This window comes from Oncorhynchus kisutch, linkage group LG30, assembly GCF_002021735.2.
Source record: "Oncorhynchus kisutch isolate 150728-3 linkage group LG30, Okis_V2, whole genome shotgun sequence".
Lineage (NCBI taxonomy): Eukaryota > Metazoa > Chordata > Actinopteri > Salmoniformes > Salmonidae > Oncorhynchus > Oncorhynchus kisutch.
In genome coordinates, this window is record NC_034203.2 from 1,320,804 (window position 1) to 1,346,409 (window position 25,606).

The window sequence follows — 25,606 nt, forward strand, 5'->3', positions numbered from 1 at the left end:
GCAGAGATTGTGGGCAAAGTACAGAATCCCCCACATGCGCACAAGCCACGGGACCCCAGCCGCTGGAAAGCGGGGTCCAGAAAAGTCAGACCCGCAGCCTCATGTTATATCTTGGTTGTTCACACAAAGGGAAAACAATACAATTACTGATTTGGCATTTCACTCTTGAAGCTGACAGTTAAGTCCCATGTCACTTTCAAGTCTGTGAAATTATTGTGTTGTATACACATAAATTGTACATGTCTTACACAGTTTTATTTATAGTCATTCACATATAGTCATATTTTAGCTCAGAGTCTTTCCCCTTACATCTTGAGCCAATCTGACAACAAAAGAACACCTCATTGGAGTGAGATTTCACACAATACAGACAAAACATTACAGGGTTTCACAGATAAGATTGTTGCATGCCCATAGAAAAAAACTGTTGTCTTGAAAACAGTGTGATTGTGTTATTGCATTTCTCCTTCTCCTGAGCTACTGTATAAGCCATGTGCTCCGTATCTTGTGCATACATGACCCATCTAATTTCAGTCCCTTCAGATTTGCAAACAGAAATGTTCAGAGATGGCTTGGGGTTGTGTTAATATTTGTTTGGTTGATCCAACTGGTCAGTCGGTCTCAGTCTTGGGGGCTTCTGTTTCCGCCTTCTTGGCTTTCCTCCTGTTGCCCACCTCTTTCAGCCCCTCCCGGATCTGCTCTACTGCTTCTTCATCTCCTGCAGACTGGGCCAGAGCCAGGGCCTCCTTGTACAGCTTCACTGACTCCTCAAACAGACCTGGACCAGGAGGAACACACAGAGATTGTGTTCATTTGACATGAAATGAACGAAAACGGACTGAATTAGGAATTGGGTTTCTCCAATAAGAAACTCAGTTTTATTTTCTGTTACAAATAGTTAAACGTTTTCTGTTGCATGCCGTAATGAACACGACAGAGATATTCTCTGATATTAACAGTAATAAGACTTCGCAGTACCTCCTTGAACAAAATGTTATCCATTAATGTTAATGCCTGTACAGTTACTTATGCAGCTGCACCAAATTATAAAACTGACCGGTGCCAGAAGGATAACGTGCATAGAGAAATATAATATGCCATTTAGACACTTTTATCCAAAGTGACTTAGTCATAGATGCCACATTTTTTACGTACGGGTGGTCCTGGGAATCGAACCCACTACCAACTGAGCTACATTAATTTAGTATTTCTCAAAAAGTTAATGTTTTGACATTGAAAACTGACTTTGTTGAGGGAAGAGGTCCTAGAATTTCAGTCCTCATTTTTAGCCCTCCTTACCATTGTGCAGTAGGACGCCTGCCATGTTTCCCAACAACACGTGCTGGTCAGGGTGCCCGGCTTCTCTGCTCAGCTCCACGGCCTGCTTTACCAGGGGCAGGGCCTCATCGTGGCGGCCCTGCAGGTCCAGGATGGTGGCCAGGTCACTCAGCAGCACCAGCGACTGTAGAAGACAAAGAACAATATTACTTTCTTGTCAATTGTCTTTAACACCACATTAGAGGTGACGGTAAGTCTTTAGGTCCCAACCCACTATGTTCCAATAGGTTGTATAAACATTGTTTCTTCATTTCAGTGATGTTGCAATAAACAAAGAAAACATTTGAACTCAGATATATACTTTAAAATAACCCATTAAACTTTGTGGAGAGAACAAAAACAGGCGTTCTATCTAAAATGCCTAAACATTTAACAACTGGTACCTGTGGGTGAGTCTCTCCCTGCTCTTCCTGGCAGATCAGTAGGGCTCGTTTGTAGTCCAGTGCCGCCCGGCTCAGGCGGTGTGTGGCGGCCATGTAGCGAGCGTGGGAGTCCAAGGTCAGGCCCAGCAGCAGCCGGGTCTCCATCCGCAACTCCTCTGAAAAGAGGGAGAAACACGAGGAGGGATGCAGTCAGCAAGCAAGCTCAATATCAAAAGGAAGGGTCACGAAAGTTGAATGCACATACAAAAGCAAGGTTTCACAACTTTTCAGAAGATCATGTCACATGAAGCAGACCAAATTCTTTGGTCCTTTAAAAATCTGCTGAATGTAAAGTATTGTGTGCTATAGCTTGGAAAATAAACACGTGACTGTGGATGACAACATTAGGGATGTTTTCCTAAAGATGTTAAATGGGCATCGTGTTTCGTTTCCTTGCAACGATACTAACGAATATCACGATACTGGCCCTCCAACCTACACCTGCCTGAGGCAGGTGGCTATTTGTAGAATCTCAAATATATTTTGATTTGTTTAACAATTTTTTGTTTACTATGTGATTCCATGTGTGTGATTTCATAGTTTTGATGTCTTCACTATTATTCTACCATGTAGAAAAAAGTAAAAATAAAGAAATCCTGGAAAGAGTAGATGTGTTCAAACTTTTGAATGGTATTGTTTTTATGTATGTACACAGTTGAAGTCGGAAGTTTACATACACCTTAGCCAAATACATGTAAACTCAGTTTCACAATCTGACATTTAATCCTAGTAAAAATTCCCTGTCGTAGGTAAGCTAGGTAAATTCCCTGTCGTAGGTAGCACCATTTTATTTTAAGAATGTGAAATGCCAGAATAATAGTAGAAAGAATTATTTATTTCAGCTTTTATTTATTTCATCACATTCCCAGTGGGTCAGAAGTTCACATACACCTAATTAGTAGCATTGCCTTTAAATTGTTTAACTTGGGTCAAACGTTTCAGGTAGCCTTCCACAAGCTTCCCACAATAAGTGGTGTGAATTTTGGCGTGAGATGTTGCTTCAATGTATCCACTTAAATTGTCCTTCCTCATGATGCCCTTTATTTTGTGAAGTGCACCAGTCCCTCCTGCAGCAAAGTACCCCCATGATGCTGCCACCCCCGTGCTTCACGGTTGGGATGGTGTTCTTGGGCTTGCAAGCCTCCCCTTTTTTCCTCTAAATATAACAATGGTCATTATGGCAAAACAGTTCTATTTTTGTTTCATCAGACCAGAGGACATTTCTCCAAAAAGTATGATTTGTACCAGTGTCCTCCAGCATCTTCACCAGGTCCTTTTGTTCTGGGATTGAGTTGCACTTTTCGCACCAAAGTACATTCAGCTCTTGGAGACAGAACGCCGCTCCTTCCTGAGCGGATGACGGCTGCGTGGTCCCATGGTGTTTATACCTGATTACTATTGTTTGTACAGATGAACGTGATACCTTTAGGCATTTGGAAATTGCTCCCAAGGATGAACCAGACTTGTGGAGGTTTAAAAATGTTTTTCCTTGGCTGATTTCTTTTGATTTTCCCATGATGTTAAGCAAAGAGGCACGGAGTTTGAAGGTAGGCCTTGAAATACATCCACAGGTACACATCCAATTGACTCAAATGATGTCAATTAGCCTATCAAAAGCTTCTAAAGCCATAAAATAATTTTCTGGAATTTTCCAAGCTGTTTAAAAAAGTCACAATCTGTCTGTGAACAATTGTTGGAAAAATTACTTGTGTCATGCAGAAAGTAGATGTCCTAACAGACTTGCCAAAACTATAGTTTGGTAACAAGAAATTTGTGGAGTGGTTGAAAAACAAGTTTTAATGACTCCAACCTAAGTGTATGTAAACTTCAACTGTATGCATAGTTATTCAGACCCCTTAACTTTTTCCACATTTTGTTACAGCCTTATTGTAAAATGTATTAAATAAATAATGTCCTCAATCTCCACACAATGTCCGGAATAACATAGCAAAAACAGGTTTAGACATTTGTGTATTCAGACCCTTTGCGATGAGCCTTGAAATTGAGCTCAGGTGCATCCTGTTTCATTAATTATCCTTGAGCTATGTCTACAACTTGGAGTCCACCAGTGGTAAATTCAATTGATTGGACATGATTTGGAAAGGCACACACACACACCTGTGTATACAAGGTCCCACAGTTGACAGTGCATGTCAGAGCAAAAACCAAGCCATGAGGTCGAAGGAATTGGCTGTAGAGCCCCGAGATAGGATTGTGTCAAAGCACAGATCTGGGGATGGGTCCCAAAACATTTCTGCAGCATTGAAGGTCCCCAAGAACACAGTGGCCTTCAATCTTAAATGGAATATGTTTGGTACCACCAAGACTCTTCCTATATGTTACGGATACAAGTATTGTGTGTGTATTTATTTTCTCTCCTTCTCCCCTCCTCACAGGTGGCAATCATCATTCCCCAATCAGTCGCTAATCAGAAGACACACCTCCTCCTGTTTCCATTACCCAATCACATCCCCTTTCCCTTGGTTTAAAAACCCTGTCAGTTGTTTTCTCAAAAGCTCAACCTCTGTCATGCAATCTCTGTAGATCTCTCTTTTGTTTTAGCACCTGCATATCACTTTGTCCCCACCTGTGAGTATTGTTATTTTGTTGTGGTGTTTGTTTGATGGTGGGAAAAGGGGGAAAAAAGACAAGTTGCCCATGGGCATACACTACCCGTAGGACTACTTTGTCTAAGAACACTAGGTAGAACTGGGCGGACCACCCACTGTATTTATGGTTAGTTAACTGTATAGTAGTAGGCTAGTCTAGCTTAGGGGTGTTTTTGGATATTTGTTTCTTTCCTTGGGTCCAGCTCTGCCCCTTTTCCTGCCCCCCCCCCCCCCCCCCCCCCCCCTTACCATGTGTTTTCAAATAAACCCTGAGTGTTTGACGGTAATTAAGTTGTCTGTGTTTTTTTTGTTCGTACCGTTACTGTCACTATTACACTTTGCGTAGTTATGATACGGGTCTCGTTACCATCCCCTCTAGACTGCCGGGCCAAAGGGATTCCTAACACTGGAGCTGGCCGCCCAGCCAAACTAAGCAATTGGGGGAGAAGGGCATTGGTCAGGGAGGTGACCAAGAACCTGGTCACTCTGACAGAGCTCCAGAGTTCCTCTGTGGAGATGGGAGAACCTTCCAGAAGGACAACCATCTCCACAGCTCGCCACCAATCAGGCCTTTATGGTAGAGTGGCCAGACAGAAATCACTCCTCAGTAAAATAGGCACATGACAGCCCGTGTGGAGTTTGCCAAAAGGATACTCAGACCATGAAAAACAAGATTCTCTGGTCTGATGAAATTAAGATTGAACTCTTTGGCCTGAATGCCAAGTGTCACATCTGGAGGAAGCATGGCACCCTCCCTATAATGAAGCATGGTGGTGGCAGCATCCATGCTGTGGGGATGTTTTTCAATGGCAGGGACTGTGAGACTAGTCAGGGTCAAGGGAAAGATGAACGGAGCAGACTACAGAGAGATCCTTGATGAAAACCTGTTCCAAAGCACTAAGGACCTCAGATTAGGGCTAAGGTTCACCTTCCAACAGGACAACGACTCTAAGCACTTAGCCAAGACAAGGCAGATGTGGCTTCAGGACAAGTCTCTGAGTGGCCCAGCCAGAGCCCGGACTTGAACCCGATCGAACATCTCTGGAGACCTGAAAATAGCTGTGCAACAACGCTCCCCATCCAACCTGACAGAGCTTGAGAGGATCTGCAGAGAAGAATGGGAGAAACTTCCTAAATACAGATGTGCCAAGCTTATAGCGTCCTACCAAGAATACTTGAGGCTGTAATCCCTGCCAAAGGTGGTACAACAAAGTACTGAGTAAAGGGTCTGAGTACTTATGTAAATGTGAGTATACAGTATGGACAGTACGTGAATAGTAAAAGGTGTGTATAGCAGTAGTGTATATATATAGGATGAGCCATGACTAGAATACAGCATATATACAAAGTGGGTAAAACAGCATGTAAACATTATTAAAGTGACCAGTGTTCAATGATTATGTAGATAAGACAGCAGTCTTGAAGGTACAGGTTATTTTCCTGGCACCACTGTCGTGGAAGATTCAGAATTTGTTGGTAACATTTGTAAGATGTTTTATATTCATCTAATGTGTGTAAGTTAATTCTCATCAGAATGGTATTTTTGTATAATACTGTGGCGAGGTTGCATTTATCTGTTCTGTCAAAACTAAGTTGCATGGGCCGCTGAGAGGGGAGAGGTCAAAGTGTCATCATGTGTAAACATATCTTTCACTCCCTACCTTTTTCTTGTGGGGAAAGGAAGGGTGGCAGTGTCTGGAATCATTCTATGCTCCCTCTAATGTTGTTTCTATCTTAACCTATAGCCTCATTCTCCTCTCCGTGAGTTTGTCCAGGAGTTTGTATTTAGAGTGGGTTGTATCTAAATGACAATTTGATATACGCCTGTTGATATGGAGGATTGGTTTATGGTTCTGGGGTTTGAGTAAGCTGAACGATTTATTATGTCTATGCTGTCTGACTATGTGTGTTCTTTGCTATTAAAGGAACTCAGCTGCAATGTGTGGGGGGGCTCTCAGAGAATTCACTGAGAGACACTGAATTTATCTGAGAGTCACAGGATTGTGACAGAGCTTTTATAACTAACTCTGACGTGTGTGTGTGGTTTGCTCCCATGATTTGGTAAATAGAGGAAATTTCCACGACACCACTCCGCCAGGGCTCTCACCACCTCCCCGTAGGCTGTCTCGTCGTTGTTGGTAATCAGGCCTATCACTGTTGTGTTGTCAGCAAACTTGATGATTGAGTTGGAGATGTGGGTGAACAGGGAGTACAGGAGGTGGCTGAGCACGCTACCCTGTGGGGCCCCCCTGTTGAGGATCAGTGTGGCGGACCATTAGGAAGTTGTGCCACACCCACAAAACATAGAATCTTATGCTATTACAGCAAAAAATAACAATTTGATGGTAAGGTCATTAGATACCTGACTGTTCCTCAGCGGGAAGTTCCTTGAATTTCTCTAACTTGGCTTCAAGGGATTCAGTGCAAAACTGGAAACCAGTCTCTGCCAGGTCATTCCTGAGCAGAAAGAAAAACATACATTTAATATAAGGTTACACATCATATATGGTGAACTGTGATATGTAGAATTTGGGGGTGGATCGTGAAATGTAGTCATATTATAATAATATACTACTACAGGACTATAACCAGAGATGGGCATAAAATGACAAAATACAAATTTATCAAAATAAAATATTTTTCATAAATACAATACTTTTGAAAAAGTATTGTATTTAAAATACATGTATTTAGTATTTTAAAATACATTTGCAAGTTGCCGGCCGAACAGCAGCAACATTCTCAGTAACAGTTACATAAACGTCTTTCTTGCTACGACTGCGATATGTTGTTGTTTATCTACCTTAGTTGAATACACTGTCACTCTGGATAAGAGTGTCTGCTAAATGACCCAAAAAATAAATCAAACTGCAAAGAACACGGTAAACGCTGCCTATGTCGGCTCAAATGGAAATGGCCTTCATTTGTAGTGTGCAATGGATAGTCCTTAAATTTAGTTCATTTAGCAGATTCTCTTACCACACCATCATGCCATCACTTTCGATACCAATGTAGGGTGAAAGGGGGCCACAAAATTGAGAACCATTATTTTAAAAAAAAGAGAAAATAAAACTATTTTGAAAAAACAAATGACAGCTTTCAAAAGTATCCTGTTACAAAATACATTTGAGTATAGTTCATTCCAGTGTAATACAACATACTCAAGTAATTCAAATAATTATTTCAAATACACGTAATAGAAATACTGCCCATCTGACTATAGCCAACCACAGAAAATGATTTCTCAACTTAAAAGCTTGGCTTTGGCTTGAAAGCCTATTTAATGGTGTATACGGCACTCTTCAACTAAGCTGGCTAGCTACTATCCAAGACGTATTTACATCTATTAAATGGAATTTGAAGCAAATGTACCTCCTAATGTTCAATTTGGGCATGACTCAAGGGGTTTTCCCTATCCAGCTATTTCATTCTCCGTGTAGCCTGCTGCTAGAATAGACGGAAAGGTATAACTCGAGTTGCCACAAAATGAAATATAACATTGCGGATAAAGTTTAGAATTACACAATTGCATATGTACAATATCTAAATACCTGTATCAATGTATGAAGAAAAGTTGCTTTTCTAAAAGGATGTATTTGGGTGTTTTTGGAGCATTTGTTCAGGTTTTTTTCAGAGCCCCCGTACTGCACAACGAGGATGAGGAAGTGAATCGCTGGTTGGCATAAGTTGGTCAAAAACAAGTGAAATCAACAACAACAAAAAAGTGTCTGGACACCTCTAAAACCTTCCCTTTACATAAAAAAATATATACACTACCGTTCACAAGTTTGGGGTCACTGAGAAATGTCCTTGTTCTTGAAAGAAAAGCACATTTGTTTGTCCATTAAAATAACATCAAATGTATCAGAAATACAATGTAGACATTGTTAATGTTGTAAATGACTATTGCAGCTGGAAACAGATTTTTTTATGGAATATCTATATTTAGCGTACAGGGGCCCATTATCAACAACCATCACTCCTGTGTTTCAATGGTGCGTTGTGTTAGCCTTTTAAAATTATAAACTTGGATTAGCTAATTGATCATTAGAAAACCCTTTTGCAATTATGTTAGCACAGCTGAAAACTGTTGTTCTGATTAAAGAAGCAATAAAACTGGCCTTCTTTAGACTAGTTGAGTATCTGGAGCATCAGCATTTGTGGGTTCGATTACAGGCTCAGAAACAAAGAATTTCTTCTGAAACTTATCAGTCCATTCTTGTTCTGAGAAATGAAGACTATTCCATGCGAGAAATTGCCAAGAAACTGAAGATCTCGTACAACGCTGTGTACTACTCCCTTCACAGAACAGCGCAAACTGGCTCTACCCAGAGTAGAAAGAGGAGTGGGAGGCCCCGGTGCACAACTGAGCAAGAGGACAAGTACATTAGAGTGTCTAGTTTGAGAAACAGGCGCATCACAAGTCCTCAACTGGCAGCTTCATTAAATAGTACCCGCAAAACACCAATCTCAACATCAACAGTGAAGAGGCGACTCCGGGATGCTGGCCTTCTAGGCAGAGTTGCAAAGAAAAAGCCATATCTCAGACTGGCCAATAAAAATAAAAGATTAAGATAGAAAAAAGAACAGACACTGGACAGAGGAAGATTTGGACAGACAAATCTAAGTTGAGGTGTTCAGGTCACAAAGAAGAACATTCATGAGACGCAGAATTTTTTTTAAGACACTGGAGAAGTGCTTGACGCCATCTGACAAGCATGGTAGGGGCAATGTGATGGTCTGGGGGTGCTAAAGTAGGAGATTTGCACAGGGTAAAAGGGATCTTGAAGAAGGAAGGCTATCACTCCATTTTGCCACGCCATGCCGTACCCTATGGACGGCGCTTAATTGGAGCCAATTTCCTCCTACAACAGGACAATGACCCAAAGCACAGCTCCAAACTATGCAAGAAGTATTTAGGGAAGAAGCAGTCAGCTGGTGTGTATAATGGTGTGGCCAGCACAGCCACCGCATCTCAACCCTATTGAGCGGTTGTGGGAGCAGCTTGATCTTATGTGGAAGGTGCTTCAGGAAGCATGGGGTGAAATCTCTTCAGATTAGATCAACAAATGGACAACTAGAATGCCAAAGATCTGCAAGGTTGTAACTGCTGCAAATGGAGGATTCTTTGACAAAAGCAAAGTTTGAAGGAAGCAACTTGTCAACATCATGACTATATTTCCTATTAATTTTGCAACTCATTTAATGTATGTTTTCATGGGAAACAGGGACATTTCTAAGTGACCCCAAACTTTTGAACGTTTGGTTGTAAAAGAACTAAATTGATTCAATTGCTCCACTTTTGAAGTCCACTTACTTATTCTGGCCGGCATATATGGTAGCAAGCTTCAAGGACATCTCAATGACCCCATTGTCGTCCTTTGAAAAGAAGGAAAAGGAAAAAAAACTGAAGTAGCAATAGCATTGAGTGTCTAGACAACAACGCAACATACACCACAACAATTCAACACCAATGGTTTTGAAACCGAATGAGCCAAAGCCTATTTATTCCAGACAGTCTTCCTTTGTTCAGATTGACAAAAGATGTAAAATGACAGATTGTCCTCTTCATTTCAAAATCAGAAAGATGCCACAGTACCCAGTGACTCTACTGTCCAGTTGTCACATCATTCCTCTTCTATTAACCTATTACCTAAACACATGACCGACCCTCACCTCTGGTGTTCCTCCGGACAACATGAAACTCATGGCCGCTTTGAACAGTTTCTCTGCCTGGGGGAGAAGAGCACAGGGGTGACCACTGGAAGTAGGCAAAACAACATTTTTTTTTTTTTTTTTTTTAAATGGTACAATCTAGCATATTTACCTCTGCTCAATGGTCATTTCAATGAATTATATACTATTGATTGTTTAAGAATATACTTAATGCATTATGATCCTAGTAAAACTGAATGGCTTCACATCACTGGCTTTTTGTTCCACCTGTTCCGGTTCCTGGAAGGATGTGGGGACTGTGACGTGAGGCAATGGCAGAGGCTCGCCTGTTCCAGACTATTGTCGAAGTGTGGTGGTCTTTTCTGCCGCTTTTACAGTCGCCAAAACATTACCCAGGTGGGTGCTACGCTTTGATAGTGGATGACCGAGCCTACTTCTGGAAAAGGAGACAAGGTGCCTGATGAAGAGCTCCGGGCCTGTCTACCATTATCTGACTGACGTTGTCTCCCTACCCGTCTGTATCATCGATGCTCCCTCCACTCAAGCCACCAACTGACTTAATGCCTTTCCAAACTGCCTAGACATCTGAAGCTGTGGAAGACCAACTATGAACTGCCAAACCCCTACATATGTTTGTTTTTAAAGCGACTTTGAGATTCTTGTTTGTAATGAAAAGAGCTAGTTGAAGTCGGAAGTTTACATACACCTTAGCCAAATACATTTTAAAACTATTTCACAATTCTTGACATTTAATCCTAATAAAAATTCCCTGTCTTAGGTCAGTTAGGATCACAACTTTTTTAAGAAGGTGAAATGTCAGAATAATAGTAGAGTGATTTCAGCTTTTATTTCTTTCATCACATTCCCAGTGGGTCAGAAGTTTACATACATTCAATTAGTATTTGGTAGCATTGCCTTTAAATTCTGAGTTCAGAGTTCACAGTTCTGTCCTACTATCCAGGTCTGTACCCAAACAATTTGAACTTATACTTTTAAAATCCACCTCTAAAAACAAGTCTCTCACCGTTGCCGCCTGCTACAGACCACCCTCTGCCCCCAGCTGTGCTCTGGACACCATATGTGAACTGATTGCCCCAATCTATCTTCAGAGCTTGTGTTGCTAGACGACCTAAACTAGAACATGTTTAACACCCCGCCCATCCTACAATCTAAACTTAATGCCCTCAATCTCGCACAAATTATCAATGAACCTACCAGGTACCACCCCAAAGTCGTAAACACGGGCACCCTCATAGATATCATCCTAACCAACTTGTCCTCTAAATACACCTCTGATGTTTTCAACCAAGATCTCAGCGTTCACTGCCTGCATCCGTAATGAGTCAGCGGTCAAACGACCTCCACTCATCACTGTCAAACGCTCCCTGAAACACTTCAGCGAGCAGGCCTTTCTAATCGACCTGGCCGGGGTATCCTGATCTCATCCAGTCAGTAGAGGATGCCTGGCTTAAAAAAAAAAAACCTTCCTCACCATCTTAAATAAGCATGCCCCATTCAAGAAATTTAGAACTAGGAACAGATATAGCCCTTGGTTCTCTCTAGACCCGACTGCCCTTAACCAACACAAAAAACATCCTATGGTGTTCTGCATTAGCATCGAACAGCCCCCGTGATATGCAACTTTTCAGGGAAGCTAGAAACCAATATACACAGGCAGTTAGAAAAGCCATGGCTAGCTTTTTCAAGCAGAAAGTTGCTTCCTGCATCACAAACTCAAAAAAGTAATGGGACACTGAAGTCCATGGAAAATAAGAACACCTCCTCCCAGCTGCCCACTGCACTGAGGATAGGAAACACTGTCACCACTATAATTGAGAATTTCAATAAGCATTTTTCTACGGCTGGCCATGCTTTCCACCTGGCTACCCCTACCCCGGTCAACAGCACTGCACCCCCCACAGCAACTCGCCCAAGCCTTCACCATTTCTCCTTCTCCCAAATCCAGTCAGCTGATGTTCTGAAAGAGCTGCAAAATCTGGACCCCTACAAATCAGCCAGGCTAGACAATCTGGACCCTTTCTTTCTCAAATTATCTGCAGAAATTGTTGCAACCCCTATTACTAACCTGTTCTTTCGTGTCGTCTGAGATTCCGAACGATTGGAAAGCAGCTGCGGTCATCCCCCTCTTCAAAGGGGGACACACTCTTGACCCAAACTGCTACAGACCTATATCTATCCTACCCTGCCTTTCTAAGGTCTTCGAAAGCCAAGTCAACAAACAGATTACCGACCATATCTTCTCCGCTATGCAATCTGGTTTCAGAGCTGATTTCTCCAAAAAGTACAATCTTTGTCCCCATGTGCAGCTGCAAACCTTAGTCTGGCTTTTTTATGGTGGTTTTGGAACAGTGGCTTCTTCCTTGCTGAGCGGCTTTTCAGGTTATGTTGATATTGGACTTGTTTCTGTGGATATAGATACGTTTGTACCAGTGTCCTCCAGCATCTTCACATGGTCCTTTGCTGTTGTTCTGGGATTGATTTGCACTTTTCGCACCAAAGTACGTTCAGTTCACAGAACACCGCTCCTTCCTGAGCGGTATGACGGCTGCGTGGTCCCATGGTGTTTATACCTGCGTACTATTGTTTGTACAGATGAACATGGTACCTTCAGGCATTTGGAAATTGCTCCCAAGGATGAACCAGACTTGTGGAGGTCTACAACTATTTTTCTGAAGTCTTGGCTGATTACTTTTGATTTTCTCATGTCAAGCAAAGAGTAACTGAGTTTGAAGGTAGGCAGAGAAATACATCCACAGGTACACCTCCAATTGACTCAAATTATATCAATTAGCCTATTAAAGCCATGACATTTTCTGGAATTTTCCAAGCTGTTTAAAGTCACAGTCAACTTAGTGCATGTGAACTTCTGACCCACTGGAATTGTGATACAGTGAATTACAAATTAAATAATCTGTCTGTAAACAATTGTTGGGAAAATGACTTGTGCACAAAGTAGATGTCCTAACCGACTTTCCACAAATTTCTTGTTAACAAACTATTGTTTTGGCGTGGTTGAAAAACTAGTTTTAATGACTCCAAACTAAGTGTACGTAAACTTCCGGCCTCAACTGTATATAAAATAAATGTATTATTATTTATTTTTACGGTAGACTCCGCAATATGACATCACCTTGACCTCTAGCTAACAGACATCGACAACACAAATAAAAAATGCCAAGACTTCCTCTATTGGCTATTAATTTCTGCCCTCCTTTGAAGCATACATACACAGGGAAGCGCAAATAGTGGCAGTCTTCTTGCCAGATTTAAACTTTGTTGTTGATTTCGATCAGCAGGAAGTTACCACGCAGTGACTGACATTGTCATATTGCCTTTAAAAGTAAATACCAAAAGTGGGAGAGCAAATAGTTAACTGAAACGAGAAAGATGGCAACCTCTGCTATTACTTACATTATCCAGCTCACCTTGGACATAGGCAAGGTTTGCCATCTGTAGAGACAGGGGAAAATAAAATGATCTACTGCAGAGTGTTCATGCAAACCTTTTTGCTATGACAAATTAAAAACGCTTACAAAAATTCCTCCGTAAGCAAAATACACCTTATTCCATCTTGACAACATGAGCACAGAAGAGACTTTAAAAACATCAGTTTTTATCATCAAGGCTTTTACCAGGCTGTAGGTGTAGATGATTGCTTGTGTATTGTGAGACTGGTGGGCCAGCGCAATTGCCTGGTGAAGGAATCCATTGGCTCCATGCAGCTGTCCACGCATTATACTGAGCTGGGACAGAAGACACATCAATGTTACTCGGACATAATGTAAAGAAAGACATTATACAAATGCCATTGACAAATAAACAGTTCACTCTGAATTGATGCAATAAAAATTATGTCATTGACTTGACACTTTTGGTTCATGAGATTGCATATCATCTTTTGGCAAAGAGTAGCATGCTTCATACACTACCGTTCAAAATTTTTTGAACACCTACTCATTCAAGGGGTTTTCTTTAGTTTTACTATTTTCTACATTGTAGAATAGTGAAGACATCAAAACTATGAAATAACACATATGGAATCATGTAGTAACCAAAAGTGCTATACAAAAATCAAACTATAGGTTATATTTGAGATTCTTCAAAAAGCCACCCTTTGCCTTGACAGCTTTGAACATTCTTGGCATTCTCTCAACCAGCTTCACCTGGAATGCTTTTCCAACAGTTTTGAAGGAGTTCCCCCATACGCTGAGCCATTTATGGCTGCATTTCCTTCGCTCTGTGGTCCGACTCATCCCAAACCATCTCAATTTGATCGGGGTTGGTTGATTGTGGAGGCCAGGTCATCTGATGCAGCACTCCATCACTCTCCTTCTTGGTCAAATAGCCCTTACACAGCCTGGAGGTGTGTTGGGTCATTGTCCTGTTGAAAAACAAATGATAGTCCCACTAATCCCAAACCAGATGGGATGGCGTATTGCTGCAGAATGCTGTGGTAGCCATGCTGGTTAAGTGTGCCTTGAATTCTAAATAAGTCACAGTGTCACCAGCAAAGCACACGATAACACCTCTTCTTCCATGCTTTACGGTGGGAAATACACATGCGGAGGTCATCCATTCACTCACACTGCGTCACAAAGACACGGGCGGTTGGAACCAACAATCTAAAATGTTGACAAATTTCCACCAGTCTAATGTCCATTGCTCGTGTTTCTTGTTTCTCAGGTCTCTTCTTATTATTGGTGTCCTTGAGTAGTGGTTTCTTTGCAGAAATTAAACCATGATGGCCTGATCCACAGTCTCCTCTGAACAGATGTTGACATGTGTGTGTTATTTGAACTCTGAAGCATTTATTTGGTCTGCAATTTCTGAGGCTGGTAACTCTAATGAACTTATCCTCTGCAGCGGAGGTAACTCTGGGTCTTCCATTCCTGTGGCGGTCCTCATGAGAGCCAGTTTCATCATAGCGCTTGATGGTTTTTGCGACTGCACTTGAAGAAACTTTCAACGTTCTTGAAATTGACTGACCTTCATGTCTTAAAGTAATGATGATATGTCATTTCTCTTTGCTTATTTGAGCTGTTCTTGCCATAATATGGACTTGGTCTTTAACCAAATAGGGCTATCTTCTGTATACTCCCCCTACCATGTCACAGCACAACTTACTGGCTCAAACGCATTAATTAACTTTTAACAAGGCACACATGTTTATTGAAATGTATTCCAGGTGACTACCTCAAAGCTGGTTGAGAGAATGCCAAGAGTGTGCAAAGCTGTCACCAAGACAAAGGGTGGCTATTTGAAGAATCTCAAATATCTTGATTTGTTTAACACTTTTTTGGTTATTACATGATTCCATATGTGTTATTTCATAGTTGTGATGTCTTCACTATTATTTTACAATATAGAGAATAGTAAAACTAAAGAAAAACTATTGAATGAGTAGGTGTTCTAAAACTTTTGACCGGTAGTGCAGCTCTCAAACTCTAGGTGGCATTCTGCCTTCTCCCTACAGTTTTCAGCCATTAGCGTCGCCCACAACTGGCTCATGTGAACTACAATTCTGAATCTGTGTTTTAACATTTAGAAACATCAATGATAAATCGCTTGCGATACAGCTTTCGAAACATATGGTCCTTATCTTTCATCAGTGAGAAAGAATCCTTCAATTAAAATAAAAAAATACACTTACTATTGCAGATTTGCACAGGTCCATATAGCTATGGTTGCCTCCATCCGAGGAAACTACACTGAACAAAAATATAAAAACGCAACACACAACAATTTAATTGATTTTACCGAGTTACAGTTTATATGAGGAAATTACTCAATTGAAATGATTTCATTAGGCCCTAATCTATGGATTTCATAATGCTGGGATTACAGATATCAAAAATACCGTGTTTAAATAAAACATGGGCCTCAGGATCTCATCACTGTATTTTTAATGCTCTAAAATGGCCATTGATAACATGCAATTGTGTTCGTTGTCCGTAGCTTATGCCTGCCCATACCATAAACCCACCGCCAACATGGGGCACTCTATTCACAAGGTTGACATTAGCAAACCACTCGCCCACACGGCGCCATACACGTGGTCTACAGTTGTGAGGCAGGTTGGACATACTTCCAAATTCTCTAAAACAACGATGGAGGCGGCTTATGGTAGAGAAACGAAAATGTAATTCTCTGGCAACAGCTCTGGTGGACATTCCTGCAGCCACCATGCCAATTGCACGCTCCCTAAAAACTTGAGACATCTATTGCACACCTGTCAGGTGAATGGGTTATCTTGACAAAGGAGAAATACTAACATGGATACAAACAAGCTTGTGCACAACATTTTAGAGAAATAAGCTTTTTGTGCGCATGGAACATTTCGGGGATCTTTTATTTCAGCTCATGAAACATGGGTTTATATTTTTGTTCAGTGTACATTTCCGCTACACTTCCCGAGTTGGCTTACAGACAAATGTTCTAGCTTGCTCCGATAGCTAATTAGTACAGGTGGTTACCTCGTCTTATGTCTGTTTTCATGAACAAGTAACATGGAGAACACTACCAAGGAGTGTATCAATTTAACCTTTAGGTATTTTTATTTTATTTTTACAAGGTCCTTATGCTCCCAAAACCGTACCGCAAGCGGCGTGTGTTAATGTTCAGATTGAGCGTCTGGGATCTTAACATAACTCCCTCATACATAAGACACCTTCGTCCAATGACTTATGTGCAATGTAATTTAACAGAGTCATGATCAAGGGCTACGTGCTACTGTAGCCCTCTTGTTTAGATGACTGCTAAAAAAAACTAAATTGAAGAGTTGCCTACAGGATGACAATTAACTACCTTGGCTCTCTTCAAAAGTAAAATGATCTCATCTTCTTTCTTCTGAGCCTCAGTTCTGGTGTCCTCCTCAGCTTTGCTGAAGAGAGAAAACGCTATCACGAAGGAGAGGGAGGGATGCATTATAAAACATTCATGTCACTTAATGACGTAAATGGCCGGTTATGAGTATTCACATGTAGAAATACATGTTCTTGTAATTGCATTTCATGAAGCACTCATAGCTACGCAAATCATATGCACAGCAATGGAAAAGATAATTGATGATAGCCTTTTGACTGCAATTTAAAATACTGACAATGACACCCACTAAGGAAGAGTACTGTAACATATCTAACATGACAATAACTTACTTACCAATTGCACTCCACATTGCATAAGTCCAGTTACTCGTAGCACGACTATTTTCATCCCCATTGCTTTCGCATGTCCGCCGGTATAGCTGTGACCTTCTGTGCACCGTAACAGCATTAGATTGAGAAGTCACCGTTTTCAGACATTGCAATGATTGTGTCTTAAAATTGAATCGGCTACTTAATGACAGGTTGCGTAAGACCTCTGAAATAAATAGTTGTATTTGACTCCTATTAGCAAAGAGCGCACGATTGACAGCCGGTAGCGCCATATCATATATAAAAAAACATCAGTTGGTAATGGTTAGAAGGGATCCAGTTATTGGAAAATGTAAGTAAAAAGCACAACAATGTCAATACGTAAGTTTGCCTTTTATTTGCGACGAAAAATCAACTCTGACGTTAATTTGACAAAAGCGGTAAACGTTCTAGTCGTAAACAATTCGTCGGAAGTTTGAGGCAGAAAAAAAAGTTACTACCGGAAATCAAATTAAAAAGCGATCAACCACACAAAGTGCATTTGTACCTTATAGTTACAATAACTTTATTCATCATGCAAATATTTTAGCCTATTTATTGAACAAATACACGTTTTCAATTATAGAGGGCATTTATTTTGAAGGCCATGAAAAAACATAACCCGGAAATGAATCTCCACGTTCAAGGTCAACAGGATTCTAAACATTGCAACAATAAAATAACGATTGCTCGCCTTGAAGACATGTAAATTGGTCCTCTACTACAAGACTAGTAAAGGCCCAATGCACTACTTTTGTCGATTGTTTTTAACGAAATGTATTTGAGTGTTTACCAGCGTTTGTAACCCGAGTCTGATAATTATCTGTACAAAACAGTTAAACGTTTGGACACTTAATACTCATTCAAGGGGTTTTATTTATTTTTACTATTTTCTACATTGTAAAATTATAGTGAAGACATCAAAACTATAAAATAACACATATGGAATCATGTAGTAACCAAAAAAGTGTCATTTTACATTTTAGATTCTTCAAAGTAGCCACCATTTGCCTTGATGAAAGCTTTGCACATTCTTGGCATTCTCTCAACCTACTTCATGAGGTAGTCACCTGGAATGCTTTTCCAACAGTCTTGAAGGAGTTCCCACATAATGCGAGCACTTGTTGGATGCTTTTCCTTTACTCTGCAGTCCAACTCATCCCAAACCATCTCAATTGTGTTGAGGTCAGGTGATTGTGGAGGCCAGGTCATCTGATGCAGCTCCCCATCACTCTCCTTCTTGGTCAAATAGCCCTTACACAGCCTGTAGGTGTGTGTTGGGTCATTGTCCTGTTAAAATACAAATGATTGTCCCACTAAGCCCAAACCAAATGGGATGGGGTATCGCTGCAGAATGCTGTGGTAGCCATGCTGGTTAAGTGTGCCTTGCATTCTAAATAAACTACAGACGGTGTCACCAGTAAAGAGCCCCAACACCATCACCTCCTCCATGCTTCATGATGAGAAACACAAATGCAGAGATCATCCATTCACCTACTCCCGAGTGGCACATCGGTCTAAGGCACTGCATCTCAGTGTTAGAGGCGTCACTACAGACACCCTGGTTTCAATCCAGACTATCACAAACGGCTGTGATTGGGAGTCCCATAGGGCGGTGCACAATTGGTCCAGCATCATCCTGGTTTTGGCCGGTTTAGGCCATCATTGTAAATAAGAACTTTTTCTTAGTTGACTTGCCTAGTTAAATAAAGTCCAAATTAAAAAATAAATAAATACTCTGCGTCTCACAAAGACACAGCGGTTGGAACCAAAAATCTCATTTAATTTCCATCTAATGTCAATTGCTTGTGTTTTTGGCCCAAGCAAGTCTTCTTATTGGTGTCCTTTAGTCATGGTTTCTTTGCAGAAATTCGACCATGAAGGCCTGATTCACTCAGTCTCCTCTGAACAGTTCAAATTAAATCAAACTTTATGAGTCACATGCGACAAATACAACAGCTGTAGAACTTTACAGTGAAATGCTTATCTACGAGCCCCTAAACAACAGTGCAGCTTAAAAAAATAAATACGGATAAGAATAAGAGAGGTCCGTGAGGCGATGCACAATTGGCCTAGCGTCGTCCAGGTTAGGGAGGGTTTGGCCGGTAGGGATATCCTTGTCTCATCGCGCACCAGCGACTCCTGTGGCGGGCCGGGCGCAGTGCATGCTAACCAAGGTTGCCAGGTGCACGGTATTTCCTCCAACACATTGGTGCGGCTGGCCTCCGGATTGGATGCGCGCTGTGTTAAGAAGCAGTGCGGCTTGGTTGGGTTGTGTATCGGAGGACGCATGACTTTCAACCTTCGTCTCTCACGAGCCCGTACGGGAGTTGTAGCGATGAGACAAGATAGTAGCTACTAACAATTAGATACCACGAAAAAGGGGTCAAATTTTTAAAAAAGAAAAAAAAAGAATAAGAGATAAAAGTAATTAAAGTAAAACAGTAAAAAAAAATATATATATATACAGGTGCCGGTACAGAGTCAATGTGCGGGGGCACCGGTTAGTTGAGGTAGTATGTACATGCAGGTAGAGTTATTAAATTGACTATGCATTGATGATAACAGAGTGGCAGTGGTGTGGATAGGGGGTGGGGGGGCAATGCAAATAGTCTGGGTAGCCATTTGACTAGATGTTCAGGAGTCTTATGGCTTGGGGGTAGAAGCTGTTTTGAAGCCTCTTGGAACTAGACATGGCGCTCTGGTACCGCTTGCTGTGCGGTAGCAGAGAGAACAGTTTATGACTAGGGTGGCTGGAGTCTTTGACAATATTTAGGGCCTTCCTCTGACACCGCCTGGTATAGAGGTCCTGGATGGCAGGAAGCTTGGCCCCAGTGATGTATTGGGCCGTTCGCACTACACTCTGTAGTGCCTTGCGATTGAAGGCCGAGCAGTTGCCATAGCAGGCAGCGATGCAACCAGTCTTGATGCTCTCGATGGTGCAGCTGTAGAACCTTTTGAGGATCTGAGACCCATGCCAAATCTTTTCAGTCTCCTGACGGGGAACATGTTTTTTCGTGCCCGCTTAAATCAGTTCTTCCAAATTTCCATCAACATGTTAAATGTGCAACCAAAGGGATTGTTTTTTCTAGATCACCTGTACTCCACACACAGAGACACGTACAAAGCACTCACTAGCCCTCCAGTTGGCAAATCCGACCACAACTCTATCCTCCTGATTCCTGCTTACAAGCAAAAATTAAAGCAGGAAGCACCAGTGACTCGGTCACAGATGCAGATGCTAAACTACAGGATTGTTTTGCGATCACAGACTGGAACATATTCCATGTGGTGTACTCCTCATGGCATTGAGGAGTACACCACATCAGTCACTGGCTTCATCAATAAGTGTTTGAGGACGTTGTCCCCACAGTGACTGTACGTACATACCCCAACCAGAAGCCATACAGGAAACATTTGCACTGAGCAAAAGGGTAGAGCTGCCGCTTTCCAAGTGCGGGACTCTAACCTGGAAGCTTACAAGAAATCCTGCTATGCCCTGCGACGAACCATCAAACAGGCAAAGCGTCAATACAGGGCTAAGATTGAATCATGCTACACCGGCTCCGACACTCGTCTTATGTGGCAGGGCTTGCAAACTATTAGACAAAGGGAAGCACAGCCGCGAGCTGCCCAGTGACACGAGCCTACCAGACGAGCTAAATCACTTCTATGCTCGCTTCGAAGCAAGCAACACTGACGCATGCATGAGAGCATCAGCTGTTCCGGATGACTGTGTGATCACGCTCTCCGTAGCCGACCTGAGTAAGACCTTTAAACAGGTCAACATACACAAGGCTGCGGGGCCAGACGGATTACCAGGACGTGTGCTCCGGGCATGCGCTGACCAACTGGCAGGTGTATTCACTGACATTTTCAACATGTCCCTGATTGAGTCTGTAATACCAACATGTTTCAAGCAGACCATCATAGTCCCTGTGCCCAAGAACACAAAGGCAACCTAACTAAATGACTACAGACCCGTAGCACTCACGCGTGTAGCCATGAAGTGCTTTGAAAGGTTGGTAATGGCTCACATCAACACCATTATCCTAGAAACCCTAGACCCAATCCAATTTGGATACCGCCCAAACAGATCCACAGATGATGCCATCTCTATTGCACTCCACACTGCCCATTCCCACTTGGACAAAAGGAACACTTATGTGAGAATGCTATTCATTGACTACAGCTGGTGGTGAGGGTAGGTAGCAACACTCTGATCCTCAATACTGGAGCTCCCCAGGGGTGCTTGCTCAGTCCTCTCCTGTACTTCCTGTTCACCCACGACTGCATGGCCAGGCATGACTCCAACACCATCATTAAGTTTGCAGATGACACAACAGTGGTAGGCCTGATCACCGACAACGACGAGACAGCCTATAGGGAGGAAGTCAGAAACATGGCCCGGTGGTGCCAGAATAGCAACCTATCCCTCAATGTAACCAACACTAAAGAGATGATTGTGGACTACAGGAAAAGGAGGACCGAGCACGCCCCCATTCTCATCGACGGGGCTGTAGTGGAGCAGGTTGAGAGCTTCAAGTTCCTTGGTGTCCAAATCAACAACAAACTAGAATGGTCCAAACACACCAAGACAGTCGTGAAGAGGGCACGACAAAGCCTATTCCCCCTCAGCAAAACTAAACATATTTGGCTTGGCTCCTGAGATCCTCAAAAGGTTCTACAGCTGCAACATTGAGAGCATCCTGGTTGCATCACTGTCTGGTACGGCAATTGCTCGACAGAGGGTAGTGCGCACGCCCAGTACATCACTGGGGCTAAGCTGCCTGCCATCCAGGACCTCTACACCAGGCAGTGTCAGAGGAAGGCCCTAAAAATTGTCAAAGACCCCAACCACCCCAGTCATAGACTGTTCTCTCTACTACCGCATGGCAAGCAGTACCGGAGTGCCAAGTCTAGGACAAAAAGGCTTCTCAACAGTTTTTACCCCCAAGCCATAAGACTCCTGAACAGGTAATCAAACGGCTACCAGGACTATTTGCATTGCGTGCCCCCCCCCCCCCCCCCCCCCAACTCCTGTTTTTACGCTGCTGCTACTCTCTGTTTATCATATATGCATAGTCACTTTAACTATACATTAATGTACATACTACCTCAATTGGGCCAACCAACCAGTGCTCCTGCACATTGGCTAACCGGGCTATCTGCATTGTGTCTCACCCACCACCCGCCAACCCCTCTTTTACGCTACTGCTACTCTCTGTTCATCATATTTGCAGTCACTTTAACCATATCTACATGTACATACTACCTCAATCAGCCTGACTAACCGGTGTCTGTATGTAGCCTTGCTATTTCTATAGCCTCGCTACTGTATATAGCCTGTCTTTTTACTGTTGTTTTATTTCTTTACCTACCTATTGTTCACATAATTTTTTTGCACTATTGGTTAGAGCCTGTAAGTAAACATTTCACTGTAAGGTCTACACCTGTTGTATTCAGCACGTGACAAATAAACTTTGATTTGACAACTGTCTTGGTGTGCTTGGACCATGTTAGTTTGTTGGTGATGTGTAACACCAAGGAACTTGAAGCTCACAACCTGCTCCCACTGCAGCCCCGTCGATGAGAATGGGGGCATGCTCGGTCCTCTTTTTTCTGTAGTCCACAATCATCTCCTTTGTCTTGATCACGTTGAGGTAGGGGTTGTTGTCCTGGCACCACACAGCCAGGTCTCGGACCTCCTCGCTACTGGCCGTCTAGTTGTTGTCAGTGATCAGGCCTACCACTGTTGTGTCATCGGCCAATATAATAATGGTGTTTGAGTTGTGCCTGGCCGTGCAGTTATGAGTGAATAGGGAGTACAGAAGAGGGCTGAGCACGCACCCCTGTGGGGCCCGTGTTTAGGAGCAGCATGGCGGATGTGTTGTTACCTACCCTTACCACCTGGGGGCGGCCCGTCAGGAAGTCCAGGATCCAGTTGCAGAGGGAGGTGTTTAGTCCCAGGGTCCTTAGCTTATTGATGAGCTTTGAGGGCACTATGGTGTTGAACGCAGAGCTGTAGTCAATGAATAGCATTCTCACATAGGTTTTCCTTTTGTCCAGGTGGGAAAGGGCAGTGTGGAGTGCAATAGAGATTGGAGTTGGTCTAGGGTTTCTGGGATGATGGTGTTGATGTGAGCCTTGACCAGCCTTTCAAAGCATTTCATGGCTATAGACGTGAGTGCTACGGGTCGGTAGTCATTTAGGCAGGTTACCTTAGTGTTCTTGGGCACAGGGAATATGGTGGTCTGCTTAAAACATGTTGGTATTACAGACTCTGACAGGGAGAGGTTGAAAATGTCAGTGAAGACACTTGCCAGTTGGTCAGCGCATGCTCACAGTACACGTCCTGGTAATGCGTATGGCCATGCGGTATTGTGAATGTTGATCTGTCTATAGGACTTACATCGGCTGCGGAGAGCGTGAGTAAGACCTTTAGACAGGTCAACATTCACAGTTCACAACATTCACAGTTAATGTTGAGATGTGTCTATTACTTGAACAATGTGATGCATTTATTTGGTCTGCAATCGGAGGTGCAGTTAATTGCCGATTTCTGAGGCTGGTAATTTTAATGAACTTATCCTCTGCAGCAGAGGTAACTCTTGGTCTTCCTTTCGTGGTCCTCATGAGAGCCAGTTTGATGATAGCACTTGATGGATTTTGCGACTGCACTTGAATAAACTTTCAATGTTCTTGAGATTTTCCGGATTGACTGACCTTCATATGTTAAAGTAATGATGGACTGTCGTTTCTCTCTGCTTATTTGAGCTGTTCTTGCCATAATATGGACTTGGTCTTTTACGAAATAGGGCTATTTTTTATATACCAACCATACCTATATACCAAACTGATTGGCTCAAACGCATTAAGGAAAGAAATTCCACAAATAAACTTTTAAAAGGCACACCTGTTATTTGAAATGCACGCTCGATGTTGTTGGCATAGCATGCATAAAATGCATTGAGTTTGTCTGGTAGAGAGGCATCATTGGGCAGATCACGGTTTGGTCTTCCTTTGTAATCCGTAACCGACTGTAGCCCCTGCCACATGTGGCTGGCATGATTCCTCCTTATTCCTATATTGTCCCATAGCAGGACTTCTTGTACTTATTCTGGTATTGTCCCATAGCAGGACTTCTTGTACTTATTCCTGTCCTCGGCCATAGCGTCAGGGTTGTCTATAATAGCTCCGTGTGCGGTTGCCCTGTTCTTTAGTTTATCACCAACCTGTGTGTTAATCCAGGGCTTTTGATTAGGGAAGCAGCAAACCTTCACCGTGGGTACAACGTCGCCAATGTATTTTCTAATGAAGCCGGTGACGGAGGTGGTTAGCTAATCAATGTTTTTGACGGAGTCTCTTAACATATTCTAATCAGCGCCAGCCAAGCAGTCCTATAGCATACACTCTGATTCTGGTGACCATTTCTCAATGGAGTGAATTGCGGGTACTTCCGGTTTCATATTTGAAAAAAGTAATCAACTGTTGTTTGGGGGTGAAATTTTGAGGGTGAAATTTCAACTACAGAATTATGTCAACATAGACAAACCTTGTATAAATATGTTGAATTTGTACCTTACAAACATCAGATCTTCAACGTTATATCCACTATCAGAAAAAAAACTATAGGCTGGGCAGCACCTCTTACTGAAAGAATTGATCTACAGATACCCTTTGGCCTCCCATCCAGTGTTTTAACCAAGACCAGCCCTGCTTAGCTATGCTATTTGACGATTTCCCTAATAATCCTGTTTACATGGATACATCTGAAATCAGGCTACCTGATGGGACTTGTGAATGCATAAATGCAGAAAATCACCAATCAAAATAAATGTTCTACCACAGTGAGTGACCATGTTATTTTTGCAAAGCCTATTTGATTCTGAGATCGAACATATAAAGTTTGTATGTGAAAACTTTCTAAGATGCATACTTTCAGTTTTTCAGAACTCACAACAAAGAGATGGAGGCTTGTGCAACCGGTGCTAGCAAATGCACAGATCAAATACACCCCTGAAATGTCGATTAAGCTGTTTACATGTCCTAATCATTTGAAAGAATGCTCAGAAAAACAGCTGTTTTGTGGCATTTCTCATTTGTCAGTAGGAACTGAAATGTTTGGGTCCTGCCTTGATGACTGTATCAGATTTACACTACTTGTCCTATACATTTTTGTGGTCTTAAATTATTTCTTGGAATAAACAAAGCTAACATGCTTCTTTTCCCGGAATGATATAGGAGCTAGTGATAAATCTCTTACCTTGATAGTATTTTGTTGGACGGAGATCCCTCTCGAGATGTCACCAGCTGTCTACTACCTTAGATACGGATAACGTGATCAGACGTGATCAGCAGAGAGAGT

General features: G+C 42.2%; 1 protein-coding gene across 5 annotated transcripts; it reads right to left on the minus strand.

Annotated features, from left to right (window-relative positions):
- Positions 1–231: 231 nt before the first annotated feature.
- Positions 232–25,606, minus strand: ttc19 (tetratricopeptide repeat domain 19). 5 transcript variants are annotated; one of them, XM_031809718.1, is made up of 11 exons: positions 25,505–25,606; positions 16,871–16,962; positions 15,717–15,769; positions 13,699–13,809; positions 13,478–13,516; positions 10,046–10,102; positions 9,687–9,748; positions 6,732–6,826; positions 1,722–1,876; positions 1,300–1,462; positions 232–778 (listed from the first exon to the last, which is right to left on the minus strand). In XM_031809718.1, the coding sequence occupies exons 3-11, from the start codon at positions 15,738–15,740 to the stop codon at positions 612–614; spliced, it is 873 nt and encodes a 290-aa protein (XP_031665578.1). In that variant the 5' UTR covers positions 15,741–15,769; positions 16,871–16,962; positions 25,505–25,606; the 3' UTR covers positions 232–611. The 5 variants fall into 5 exon arrangements, with proteins under 5 accessions (XP_031665578.1, XP_020323065.1, XP_020323062.1 ...); XM_020467476.2 differs by having other exon boundaries at positions 15,717–15,774; XM_020467473.2 differs by lacking the exon at positions 25,505–25,606 and adding an exon at positions 17,225–17,822 and having other exon boundaries at positions 15,717–15,774.

Excerpts from the sequence above, each read along its gene's own strand:
- ttc19 (XM_020467472.2), bottom strand. The coding sequence starts at position 17,492 with ATGGCGCTACCGGCTGTCAATCGTGCGCTCTTTGCTAATAGGAGTCAA. Across the intron at positions 13,517-13,698 it reads TCATCTACACCTACAGCCTG|ATGGCAAACCTTGCCTATGT; the intron begins GTAAAAGCCTTG and ends CTGTCTCTACAG. Across the intron at positions 10,103-13,477 it reads TCCAAGGTGAGCTGGATAAT|GCAGAGAAACTGTTCAAAGC; the intron begins GTAAGTAATAGC and ends CTTCTCCCCCAG.